This window comes from Daucus carota, chromosome 7, assembly GCF_001625215.2.
Source record: "Daucus carota subsp. sativus chromosome 7, DH1 v3.0, whole genome shotgun sequence".
Classification (NCBI taxonomy): Eukaryota; Viridiplantae; Streptophyta; class Magnoliopsida; order Apiales; family Apiaceae; genus Daucus; species Daucus carota.
The window spans coordinates 36,686,380-36,699,592 of NC_030387.2; the positions used below are offsets into that span (position 1 = coordinate 36,686,380).

At 33.7% G+C, this 13,213-nt stretch overlaps 2 protein-coding genes across 7 annotated transcripts; one reads left to right on the forward strand and one right to left on the reverse strand.

Annotated features, from left to right (window-relative positions):
* The first annotated feature begins 4,728 nt into the window (after nt 1–4,728).
* On the forward strand, nt 4,729–12,431 carry LOC108196723 (putative pentatricopeptide repeat-containing protein At5g65820). Of its 4 annotated transcripts, none has more exons than XM_017364139.2 (5): nt 4,729–7,327; nt 7,489–7,567; nt 10,557–10,689; nt 11,514–11,861; nt 12,161–12,431. In XM_017364139.2, exon 1 carries the CDS (start codon nt 4,927–4,929, stop codon nt 6,901–6,903), a length of 1,977 nt encoding a protein of 658 aa, XP_017219628.1. In that variant the 5' UTR covers nt 4,729–4,926; the 3' UTR covers nt 6,904–7,327; nt 7,489–7,567; nt 10,557–10,689; nt 11,514–11,861; nt 12,161–12,431. The 4 variants fall into 4 exon arrangements, with proteins under 4 accessions (XP_017219628.1, XP_063937575.1, XP_017219624.1 ...); XM_064081505.1 differs by having other exon boundaries at nt 11,514–11,852; XM_017364135.2 differs by lacking the exon at nt 10,557–10,689 and having other exon boundaries at nt 7,489–7,612.
* LOC108196724 (DUF21 domain-containing protein At2g14520) lies at nt 7,786–12,161 on the reverse strand. Of its 3 annotated transcripts, none has more exons than XM_064081506.1 (11): nt 11,690–12,161; nt 11,029–11,105; nt 10,860–10,943; nt 10,585–10,647; nt 10,311–10,397; nt 9,977–10,116; nt 9,792–9,879; nt 9,390–9,463; nt 8,623–8,735; nt 8,214–8,479; nt 7,786–8,121 (listed from the first exon to the last, which is right to left on the reverse strand). In XM_064081506.1, exons 1-11 carry the CDS (start codon nt 11,907–11,909, stop codon nt 8,020–8,022), a joined length of 1,314 nt encoding a protein of 437 aa, XP_063937576.1. In that variant the 5' UTR covers nt 11,910–12,161; the 3' UTR covers nt 7,786–8,019. The 3 variants fall into 3 exon arrangements, with proteins under 3 accessions (XP_063937576.1, XP_017219630.1, XP_063937577.1); XM_017364141.2 differs by having other exon boundaries at nt 10,534–10,647; XM_064081507.1 differs by having other exon boundaries at nt 10,534–10,647; nt 11,029–11,100; nt 11,690–11,822.
* Nucleotides 12,432–13,213: the final 782 nt, after the last annotated feature.

The following is a 13,213-nucleotide window of genomic DNA, read 5'->3' on the forward strand; positions in this document are numbered from 1 at the left end:
TTTACTTACCAGATCTATAAATTTCGGATCATGTTTGAAAGTCCGATAAAATTGTTTTCTAATAAATATTTTTTATTTATAAGTCAATTATGAGAACTGATAATAATAAGCATGGTTGAAATCGGGGATTAGTTCATTGACATGCCGATTTAGGATTTTCCGAAACCGGAGATTTTAATTCGATCGATAAAATATCTTTTAATAATTAATGCGGAAGTTTTCAAGAGATTTTTAGAATTACTGATAGTAAGTTATGAAAATATATGTCAAACAATATGAAAGTTAAAAACAAATCACAAAATTTAAACTGTTTTACTAGCACAGGAGAGCATTGTGTAATCTGCCTTTGAACCAACGTCTCTCTCTAGCCACATGGTAAGCTGCTGAAAGCTGCAGATTGTTTGATATAAAAACCAAAGATCATATAATTGAACCCAGAGGAGAATTATAATTTCTTTGCTCAGTAATGAGTTAGAGTGTAAAGTAAATTATTAAACTCAAATCTCAATTATGACATGCCAATGCCACAAACCTCGGACTGCATTTTGCGTGGCCTCAAATTTAACTCTACCATTTCTTCATCCATCAAGACTAATGCTTTTTCACAGTAATGATTTATAGGTATTTTTTATGGTGAATAATATCTACTTCTACTTATATATATAGTAGCCCAACAGGTTCGTGTCAAGCCTCCCTCCTGAGCAAATAAATTACCTAGCTCCGAACCTGAGCCTAACTCCGAACCTAACATCCCTGAGCCTAACTCCGAACCTAACATCTTCTCATATATATAAAAAAAAAGATGTTATTCATGAGGCTCGAACTTGGGATCTCTCCAATACAAATACATTACTCAAACCACTTGAGCTACACAAACAATTAGTTTATTACTCAAAAGCATTAATCACATACTTTAAAACTTTTGTATTTATATTCGTCTCAATATCTTATTTATTTGAGATGAGTTATTATTTCAGTTAAGTCTCATATATTGTTTACATGATAGATTAATATCTATAAATTAATTATTTACATAAATAAATTTAAAATTAAAAAAAATATGAATAATCGGGTTCGTGCCATGATTCGGATTTCAAAAAATAGATATAATTCGTATTCGAATTCAAATCTAACTTAATAGTTTAAACGAGCACCGATACAATATTATAGAAATTTTAAGTCATGAATGTGAGAAATAAGTACAAAAACTGAGGTTTAAGCGAGCATCTTTGAAAGTAAAAATTGTTGGGCTTTCAACATGGGCTATGTCATATTAATTTCTTTTATTATAAAAGGCAATTTACAAAGAGATTACAATATTTTGGAGAACACGAAATAAGGTGACTGAAAGAATATTCTTATGTAGAATATTTTTTTATTTTAAACTTATGAATTCAGAATTTGATGTGTAACTAAATCTTTTTTTAAAAAAATTATAGATATAAAGATAGTGACAATACATCAAATTTGGTGTCGGAAAATATATCTAAATGATATAATTTTGATGATATATGTATTTGAAATACTATAACTTGTGATATGAAGGTGAATTTAAGGAAATTTTATATTGTTAATCAAAAGTCAACCACATAATAATAAAACGCGTTTACGAGAACTACTAAAAAGATTTGAGTTATAAATTTTACTTTGTTAAATAAAATAACACAGAGAAATAAGTTATATATATTAAAGTCTTAAAACTATAATTTTTAATATGCCATCATCCAATATATAACATACCAGTTAAATAAAATGATTCAAACTACAGTTAAATTAATCATTTACAAATTAAACTAATAAAATATAATTAATTCTGAACCGGATAATCTGATGCGATACGGTGAAACTAATATCAGGTTAAACGGGACTAGAACAAGAATAGTTTTTTCATGATTCAAAATATCGAATATATAACTTGATCTTTAACAATTGAACATGATATGCCACATTGATCACTCCTAATAAATACGAGTATCAAAATATTAAAAATGTGAGTTTGCACAAAGCTAAAAAAGTAACTACACGACTAATTGAACTAAATATTTTATGGTTTTATGAACTTCATGATGCATAACTCATATCTACTCTCTTTTTGCTATTTGAAATTCCATAAAATCATTTGTTTGAGATCTGTTTTATAATGATTACATGAAAAATCATTAAAAGTCTTAATAGACAAGCTCAAAAAACTAATTATAGAAAATTAAAATTTTATAACGAGATAATGTTATAACATACTGTATCAAAGTAATATTCATCAAATATTTTTAAATTAACAATAAAAATATAATACATTGAAGTACTATATAATTGATATGAAAAATAAAAGGATAAGACACATCAAAGGTGTCAGAAATTTTTGGGGTGCAATTATATGGTTAGTAGTTCAATTGATACTTTTATAATAAAATAAGGTACGTGTCTTTTTACGTACAACACATGTTTCAATTTTTATTTATACAAAATGTGTGCAACATATGCTAAAAAGAATGTGTTGATGATCTCCTCCATCATGTATCACTTTAATAATTATGCAAACGTACGCTCAAAAAAGAAGAAATAAATGTAGGGCAATGCGGACCACACATCTTCATTTAATCATGATTTAGGATATCGTAATTCACATATCAAAAACAGGTTTTTATCAAAATCATGGTATATTAGTTGAAATAATTTAATAATTTCAACAATAAATTACAGATTCTTTTAATGAGGTATAATATATTTAAAATTTAAAATTTCAGTATTAATTTCGAATATAATTTTGAACATTGATAATATGATGACGGTCTCTATATCCTAACGAATTTGAATATAGAAATATCAGTTCAAATGTAGTTTTTGATCTATAATTTTTTTTAAAAATATACTCCCTTCGTCCTATTTTAGGTGACCTTAGTTGACTTTCACGGAGATTAAGAAAAAAGTAGTAAAAAAGAGGAAATTTAGTTGGAAAGTGGGTAAAGTGGTGGAATATATCAAAATTTAATAATAGATTTGAGATAGTGATGGTAAGTAGTGAGTGTAATAGTGTTTATTTAATATAAAAGAGTATAAAATAGAGTAGTAGTGTGTGTAATAGTGATAAGTAGTGTTTAAAAATAGTAAGTATAGTAAGTTCATTATTTTAGAGACGTCTCAAAAAAGAATAAGGGTCATATAAAATGGAATGGAGGGAATAGTACTTATTATTACTATTAATGCTGTTAGCTTGCATATATTACATTTTTCATGTTTACATATTTTGTCAAAAAGTAAAACGTAATAGTTACGCTCGAAACAATATGATGACACACAGATATTATTTAAAACATAATACAAACTCAAGGTCCGTACAAGAACAATATAATGACATATGAATATTATTTAAAATACAGCAAAAACTAGAGCCCCGTGCCTCGCACGGGCTTTTATGCTAGTTAATTAATTGAAATGTCACTGTAATACCAAGCATATCATGTTTACCCACAAATTTTATTTGAATTTCCCTTAATTCGATTTGATGATACCTGATATATTCATAGAGAATGATTTTATCGGCCCACAGATTAAACACCATACGGCATACAAATGCAACATCAGCCAAACAGATGGTTTACAACAGATGTCTGCACTGTGTGATTCCCTGTACCAAAAAGCTTGAGTGTTTAGATCAGATGAAGCTCTTGTCAGGCATAATCCCTGATCCAAACCCTGGCTGGTATATCATTCCACACTTCTTCATTAGTACCATAGTATATAGCTGCTTCTTCCAATTGACCAGCATTTCGCATCTATTCTGACAAAAGCGCATACTCTGTGGCAAGTCTCTTTGCAACATCAAGTCTACCATAGACTCAGGACGGAGCTAGGATTTTAGCCTAGCGGGGGCAAAAAAAAATTTTTGTCGACAAAACAATTTTGTTGCCACAAGTTGGATTCGAACTTGTGTCTTCACGGGAAGTGTCCAGCTCCACAATCATGGTTACAATTATTAAAATTGTAGGAGATATATTCATACATTATGAAGGTCAGGGAGGGCAAATACCCCCGCTGCCATAAGTTCTGTATCATTTCTAACCAAAAGTTTCCGTGAACTGAATTTTTCTACCAGATATTGGATCATTCCATACGCTTACATGTAACGAGTCTCTTTGCAACATCAAGATGACCAGCTCTACTAAGCATGTCAGGCTTACGACAATGCAAGAAAAAATTATATGTTCGGCGCTTTGAACAACACTTATCTGACAGGATCACACGATTGAAAATGTGATTGCATTATCAACTAGAAATGCATGGCTATAATAAGCAGAAAGAACAGCAGTAAACATTCCCTTCACTAATTTGATCCCGGCTGAATCCTGCCTCACTCGCGAACAGCGAGCAGCTTCTGTCCCTTTTCCTGCCGTGCATAGTCTCAGATCATCGACTTTTTCCATTGCGTCGAACACTTTCACATACTGATCCAGATTTTCCACCCAATGTAACAAGATTTTTGCTAAATAATCTCATTTTCCAAGGGTGGAGCAACTGGACTCATGTATAATTCTGACAATTTCGCATATACCTCCAAGCCCTGCACTGTCAAACGGTAATCTATTCAATTGAACTCTGACATCAAAAAGTTTTTGGATATCAGATTCAGGCAATACAAGCTAGTGAATACTCTATAGGCCTGCTTCAAGTATAACAAACAGTCAAGTACAGTGTTTTTTACAAGTGTTTGATAAAAAGTCACAAAGACAATTTACAACAAGTAAAAAAATCAAAGTACTATAAAATCAAGAAAATCCAAAGTTCCCATTTTTACAATCTTTACCAAGAGTCGACTCACTCTACCCTTCTCAATTGAGCCGCTTCTTCATAGCTCAAGCTTCTTTTGAACATCAGGTACCTTATATACACTTCAACACACACACACACACACAACCTAAAAGAGACATAATGAATTTGCTCCGAAAGGAAATTAAAGGTCTTGGCAAGAAATACAATCTATTGATTGCATTCTCTAATACAAACACAGCATATAGATTGACTTGTATTGATTCATTGTCGTCTAGCTTATTTCATGAATCTTGTTCAAAATTGCATACTAATTCTCAAATGGGTCAGCCCCAAAACCCTCTTGAGTCCAACCCCTCTCGAACTTTTGAACCCATATGTCTCGAAAAGAAATCAGGAAGCTTTGAAAATGGTGGAAGCTATGATGAATTTGCTGTTGATGTTGAAAAGATTTACAGAATTTTGAGGAAGTTTCATTCTAGGGCTCCAAAATTGGAACTTGCATTGAAGGAATCTGGTGTTGTTGTCCGCTCGGGTTTAACAGAACGGGTGTTGAATCGATGTGGGGATGCGGGGAACTTGGGGTATAGCTTTTTTGTTTGGGCATCTAAGCAGCCTGGTTATAGGCATAGTTATGAGGTTTATAAGTCAATGATCAAGATTCTTGGGAAAATGCGGCAATTTGGAGCTGTTTGGGCTTTAATTGAGGAAATGAGGAGGGAAAATCCTCAGCTTATTACGCCAGAGGTGTTTATTGTGTTGATGAGGCGATTTGCGTCAGCAAGGATGGTTAAGAAGGCGGTTGAAGTGTTGGATGAGATGCCTAAGTATGGGTGTGAACCGGATGAGTATGTTTTTGGTTGTCTGTTGGATGCTTTGTCGAAGAATGGTAGTGTAAAAGAAGCTGCTTCGTTGTTTGAGGATATGAGAGTACGTTTTACACCGACGATAAAGCATTTTACTTCATTGTTGTATGGTTGGTGTAAAGAAGGGAAGCTTACAGAAGCTAAGTTTGTTTTGGTGCAGATGAAGAAATCAGGTTTTGAGCCTGATATAGTTGTTTACAATAATTTACTCCATGGGTATGCCGTAGCAGGAAAAATGGCAGATGCATTTGATCTTTTGCAAGAAATGAGGCGGAAGGGTTGTAATCCAAATGCAACATCTTTCACGATTTTGATTCAGGCACTTTGTGCTCAGGAGAAAATGGAGGAGGCAATGCGAGTTTTTATGGATATGCAGAAAAGTGAATGTGATGCCGACGTTGTGACCTACACTACTCTGATAAGTGGGTTTTGCAAGTGGGGTAAGATTGAAAAAGGTTATGAGCTTTTGGACAGTATGATACAGTTAGGATATACCCCGAATCAGACTACTTATTTAAATATACTTCTGGCTCATGAGAAAAAGGAAGAACTGGAGGAGTGTATAGAACTTGTGAAAGAGATGCAAAAGATTGGCTGCAATCCTGATCTCAATATCTATAATACAGTAATCCGCTTATCGCTCAAGTTGGGGGAGGTTAAAGAAGGGGTACGAGTCTGGCATGAAATGGAAGCAAATGGACTCAGTCCAGGGCTTGACTCCTATGTAATAATGATTCATGGATTACTTGAGCAAGAGTGCTTGGTTGAAGCTTGTGAATACTTTAAAGAAATGGTTGAGAAAGGCCTTCTATCTGCTCCACAGTATGGGGTCTTAAAAGATCTTTTAAATTCTTTATTAAGAGCGGATAAGCTTGAATTGGGTAAAGATGTTTGGAATTGCATCATGATGAAAGGATGTGAGCTAAATGTGTTTGCCTGGACTATATGGATTCAAGCACTCTTTGCAAAAGGGCACGTAAAGGAGGCTTGTTCGTACTGTTTAGAGATGATGGATGCTGGTCTCTTGCCTCAGCCAGATACTTTTGCCAAGCTGATGAAAGGTTTGAAAAAATTGTATAACAGGCAAATTGCAGCTGAAATTACAGAGAAGGTGAGAAAGATGGCTGAAGAAAGGCAGACGACGTTCAAGATGTATAAGCGTCGTGGTGAAAGGGACTTGATAGAGAAAGCAAAAGAGAAAAAAGAGGGAAGGAAGAGAAGGTCTCGTAGACACCAATGGGGCACCAACCGAAGCAGAGGTAGTATCTCATAGAGATCGTAGTGGGAAGTCAGTGAACTATTAAGTTAATGTCTCAAATTGTGATTCCTTTCCAGGGGGACTATTTTGAATTATATACCTTTCAGGCTTTACTCAAATTTCTGGGGGACTTTGAATGAATATTTACTTCTTGTCTGCAGCACCATTATAGTGTCTTCTAACACTTATTCATGAGGATTGCTATGAAAGAAATGATATTTCAGCCTGGAGTGGAATGTCACTACTAATTAATTTGTTAGATTATAGGGAGAGCTCCGAATCTAGATAGTATTATGTTTTACAGCTGGATTAAGAATTTCATATCAGATCATTGTATAACTTGTCAAGTCTATCCATTTATCAATCAGACCATTTGCAGAACATGCATGGGCTCACTTGTATTCTTTTCAACGTTATGACCGAAGACTTAAATACGAAGGTGTGCTCTTACTTTTTTTTCTTTTTTCTTATTTACACTAATCTTTAAAAGTTCTCCCTCTACTAAATTATCAAATCCTAATTGTTAAATTCATGTTCATTTCAAAGATGAACTTTTTTATACGCAATTTTAACTTCAGTCGTGATTTTTTTTTTTTCCAGATGATATAGAGCATCACCACTTTTAGAGCTAAGATGGGATGTAGACTAAATTGGAGATAATTCTTAATCGTCTGTGAAGGTGATCTTCTGCATTCTTAGTTAGAGTAATAAAAGTATAGTGAAGGTTAGTAATGCAGTTTAATGATACTTTGCATATCTTAATTGTTTCATGAGTAATTATATGTAAATTCACTCTACACCTGTCTTTCTGTTTGTATCTTTATAATAGCCTTGTGATGAACAGCAATTAATCTTGTAAAAGTAATAGTTGATTTAAAACAGTTTAATATATTATAGATATTTGAAGAAGTTGATAGAAATTGTGTGAATCCTTGAATCAATTTCTCATAACAGAGAAACTAAGTGCAACAAACTAACAAAGATATAATGGGTAAATATCTACTTTTATATTCTTTTAGCTCAGGAGTATACTGTTCGTAGTTTTAATAGACAAAGTCTATATACTTTCCCAATAGTCCGCACCTACTTGATGACTGCAGCTAATGTCAATAGAAGATTGACTTAATTCTGCTAGAATCCACTATAGCCTTCAAGAACCCCATGTACCTTTCTGGCGGAATTGCTGATGCCAGAATATTCACCATTGTGGTCCATCTCATCAAAGATTTCGTCCTACACGGAAGTACAATAAAAAATAATGAATTTTTTGGGTCAAACATCAAATTACTATCTTTTTTAATTAAAGAGCACCAGTATTCCCATACTTTTAGCAGCTGCTCAATGACATCCTCCATTGTTATGATGCCAATAACTTCTTCTTCTTTAGTGAAGCTGGGAAGTGGAGCCTCATCAATGTGCAAGATATTAGAGTCAATAGTTTCTGACCATCTCTTACTTTTTGAGGTTTCTCTTCGTGAAATACTTGCACTTCTGGGAATAGCCTTTAAATTCCTGAGTGATCTTCTGCTCCTCCTTAACCCTAAATTTTGGTGATGACCTTCACCATAAATGTTCAGTCGTACTTCTCTCGCTGAAATGAGTTTCATTTAAGGTAATCAGCTCAATCATTAATGACAAAATTATGAAAGAAAGGAACCAAGATGATTCATATGTCAATTATGTGTTGTACAGAAAAAGCTTTAGAGATCAATCTACCAACTGACACATGCTTACAGTTGGTTGAATGTTCTGCCATTTCGCTTCTATGTCTTAGAACAAGTGCTATATGGCTGAGGCCTTCCTGAAACTCATTCAGTATGTCATATAAAGGCATCTTCTCTGAGATTCTAGTATGACAGAAATAAAATTTAGTCCAGATAGATTATACATATCTTTGCAAATGTTTAATAAAATAATAAAGTAAAAATTATCAAACTATCCCATAATTAACAAAAGACGACCCATAATTTGAAATCAGAAACTCAGTATAATTATTGTTATATTTTATATAATCTATAATCAAACACGAGTGCTTGGTGATAAAAACTTTGGCTGCTGCCTGCTTGGGCCAACATAAATCTAACGCTATATCTTTAGATCAGTATGTGTTGCTTTTAAAAACTCTTCTGGGAATTTTTTTTACTTATTTTATCATAAAATTTCTGCTAGGCAAGTTTAAGTATATAGACCTATATGTAATAGGATGTCCAGAAAAATTTCCAGAGGTGGAACATCATATATTGATGTTTAGGAAGCAGAGCTTGCTCAGAAACTTGTGTGCTTTTAAGAATATAGTTTATAATGTAAGAGCTGTATAGTCATATAGGTAAAATAATATAAAATCATGAAATGATTACCAAGCCGAGCATATCAACAACATTGTAGGTTCAATACTTAATTCTGGTCTGTCCCTTCTGACTTGCAAAGTTGTGTAAACCCTTAAAGTGTAACGCGATATTTGGTAGTTTTAAACTGAATATGATATACTTCTCAAGAAATACCTTGGAATACGACGAATAGTGATATTCTTTATTGGTGTCTCGTTTGCAGGATTTATGGTCAATAAACTTTTCACCTGCAATTTGCATGTAAAATTTCAATTAGAATTGCTATGAGCTACCAACTTCTAAGCTGAACCAACTTATTAAAGCACACAGATATGCAGGTGAATAAAGTGTATCATCTTGGAAGAACTGCTAATCTCTCTGTCGTAGAAGATGTATTGATGGATTTTGTAAGTTTTAATGCCCATTATAAATTAATAGGAGGAGATTTATTTATAAGGACATGATAACAGTCTGTCTATATACATTATGTCTTGGCTGAATCAGATATTCAGATATATTACTAACATTTATAAGAAGTAAAGAAAAATTTGCTGAAGTAAATTGACCACCAGTTACCAGTATGAGTCCAATAATGTTTCTTGGCTGCTCGTGGTATATGGGAATTCTACTATGCCCATTCTCCAATATTAAATGTAACAGTGCCCTGTACGTATTAGACAATGTAATGAAATCAAATGAAGCAAAAATGTAAGCACGTTTAAAATTGATCAACGTTTTGCCCCAGTAATGATTTATCATACGAGTCAAGTTTAGCATTAATATCGACAGCAAATACTTCTGACACTGGAGTCATGGCATCCCTTGCTGTTTTCTCCGCCAGCTCTAGTGCTCCTGAGATGATAGACGTCTCTTTACCCGACAGTTCTCCTCCTTTCCCTGCCTGCTTAGCAAGAGAATGAATATGCTTCAGCAGGAAAAATAGATCTAGGACTTAAAGAACATACATAACAAACGTGATAGCATATGGAGAACATCAATAAGGGCACCACACAATTACATATTAGGAGCACTAGGTATCAGAAATGAATAAACGAGTCCTTCAATAGGTTTAGCTGGATTTTGTCTGATACATACCTCATTTCCGTGCAAAGATACTAAAGTTTTTAGTTCAGCTCGACGAAAGAGAGCTGAACGTCCTTTCCCCAGCATAAAGTCCAATAGCTGGGAATAACACACAAGTATAGTCAAGGGTGATTACTCGGAAGAATGACGATATAGTTTACCTTAACGGAATGATTCAGAAATGTCAAAATAGCTGCTGGTAGTAAGAGATCTTAATTGTTACAGAACTTAGTACCTTGCTTATTGGATATGCCACAGGAAATAAACTCCAAAGAAGAACGTGTACCAAAGGAGCCAGTGCTGCACCAACTTTCAAACTGTACCGGCAACAGATAGAGTGTGGTATAATCTGTATGTAGATGGATGAACTGTCAGTTTTAATCTTGCAAAGGTTAGAAAATTTGGCTTCAGTTTTGCAGAGTATTTTTTTTGTCCGAGGTTTACTTTTTAAGAATATAAAGGAAAAAGAGCAAGATCGAGAATTCTCAGCCAAATTAGCTTAAAGCTCAAGTATTTAGTGTTCAGAAATACATGAATACATTATCCAGTTAGGGAACTGACCTCACCAAACAGAAGTATCAATGTGACTGATATAAGAATAGCACCATACTCAGGTAGGAGATTCTGAAGTAGGAGAGGAAGTGCCTGCAATAAGCAATTTATTGTTGTCAAATGCTTGATTATATAGTTATATGTTATGAAATGGGGAGACAGCCTATGTGGTTTCTACCTCCATTGCAGCAGTATACGCGATGAGAAGTGTACAAAGTAGTAGATGTGGTCTCTTCACAACAGGCAAAATCTTTGCTAGAGATGCCAAAAGATTAGCTTTTTGCAAAAATTTCCTTAACCAAGTAATAGCATTAATGCAGATACATAAAACTCTATCCATATGTACTGGATGTTGATGTAACCTCAAATTTTGAGTTGTTTAAAAGGTTAGTTTAACCTTTGTCGGAATATGCATACATCTGACTTCATATCGAGGAAAAGTCATTTAGTTAAACCAGAAGTTGTAGCTGGTTGTAGTATGTTCTTTTTCGATAGAACTTGTATTATGTTCTTTATAGTTGGCTTTCGAAGATATTTCTGATAATTCTAAAAAAAAATCTACTGTAGCTCATGTTGTTCTTGTTCCCGGCACACAATTGTGGCAGGAAGTTGAATGGACCCATCTAAATCCCTCGTAAATACAGCATGTTTCATTCTTTTCAGGTCTCTGATCATAGAGAAATTATAAGGTGATATTATGGAAGAACTACAGACGTGCGTTCACAGATCAAGAACTAGTATATATTAGCATATTTGTGCAGCATTTAGAAGCAGAATCAAGGAATGAACATGCAAAGATATATACGGGTGTGTGTTTGATCGTGTTCAATGATACGTACATGCACGAAAGCGATCCCTGCGTTTTCCAGACTTTCTAATAACTTCAAGATCTACCTGGCTCATAGACATGAGTCCCAATGTGAGTCCAGAAGTCATACCTGCAAACACTACCAACATGGTGATCAATATGATGTATAAAAAGAAGTGTGGTCTGCAGCAATGGTAGTACTGGTGAATCTCTTTCTCAGTTGAAGCTATTTCAACATCCATTATTTTCATTTCTGATTAATTTGTTATCAATGTATCACCATGAGAAATATGTTTCAAGTACTTCTGCTGAAGAATCACACCCACACACACACATATAAGCATGTATTTTCGTACACTTGATAATGAGAGTTGCATAGTTGGCCTATCCGGCAGATAGTGAATATGATTTGATTCCATTTCTGTACTGCCATGAAATTATCGATTTGTTTTAGAATCATCCTCTCTTCTAACATACTGTATGTTTTTTTATAATGCACAAGTGGGAGCAGGAGTGTGGAAGTAATGGAGACATGAGACTTTGGTCCCTCCAATGTTGTTGTACTCTGCAAGGAACTTGCACAAACACTGCAGTAACCGATTCAATGGACACATGGAATCGAGAAGCTGGCAGCTGTGGACAATCACACAGATATGTATATGTGGACTTATAAATTGTCAGTCAAGATGAGCTAGAGTTAAATATTTACAAGCAAGTTGTATCTTTTCATGGATTTGCATGATTGTTTTATCGAAAAATTTACATGTTTTTGATGGAGAGCTCCAGGTTTATGTCTGGTCTATTTGGCAGAGTAGACCAGACTGATATTCTAATAGGATGCATGGTGTAAATTAAGGAATGAGTTTGTATGGATGTGTTTATGCTCGAATATGCTGCCATGTCAAACTAGAAAGCTCTTTCGTTTAGAGCCTCATTACTTGTCTGATTAAATTTATGACCTGTATTTCAACTTAGTTTTCTCGTTTGTTATGTTTTTCTTTCCTGCAGTTTTGTGATTCTTAGTCTATGCAGGTAAAAGGAGGAAATACAAACTGCTGTCTTGTTATCCTCCTTTTCTTTCCTGCTATCTACGTACTTATAAGTTTTTATCCATTTTTTACAATAAAGTATATATACATTCACCCACTTATCTTATTTTTGAAAAGATTTAAGCCATCTTCTTGATTCTAATTAAAGTTAAGATAAAAATAAATTTGATAAATTATTTATTGAGTATTGAAGTTGATTTTTACTAACAAAGATTATGAAAGAAACTATAAAGAATATATCCTACCAACTTCTGATTTTAAATCAGTTTCTAGTTTATTTTAAATTTGAATCGATTTCTGGTTTATTATATAAATGAAACCTCTATCTTTTGTATCGCTAAAAATAGGTGCAAACCTCAGTCCCCAGCTGTGCACTATAATTTACACTAACTTTACTTGACTTCTTTCTACGATTTTCTTTTTACAAAAACATACTCCCTCCGTCCCTTTTTATCTGTCCATTTTGGAAAAAAAAACACATATCAAGGAATAATTGATTGTATGAA

Coding starts and splice junctions, on each gene's coding strand:
- LOC108196723 (XM_017364135.2), top strand. CDS start 4,927: ATGAATTTGCTCCGAAAGGAAATTAAAGGTCTTGGCAAGAAATACAAT.
- LOC108196724 (XM_017364141.2), bottom strand. CDS start 11,909: ATGAAAATAATGGATGTTGAAATAGCTTCAACTGAGAAAGAGATTCAC. Junction 10,944..11,028: donor CGTATACTGCTGCAATGGAG/GTAGAAACCACA, acceptor TGCTTATTGCAG/GCACTTCCTCTCCTACTTCA. Junction 8,736..9,389: donor ACTATTCGTCGTATTCCAAG/GTATTTCTTGAG, acceptor CTGTCATACTAG/AATCTCAGAGAAGATGCCTT.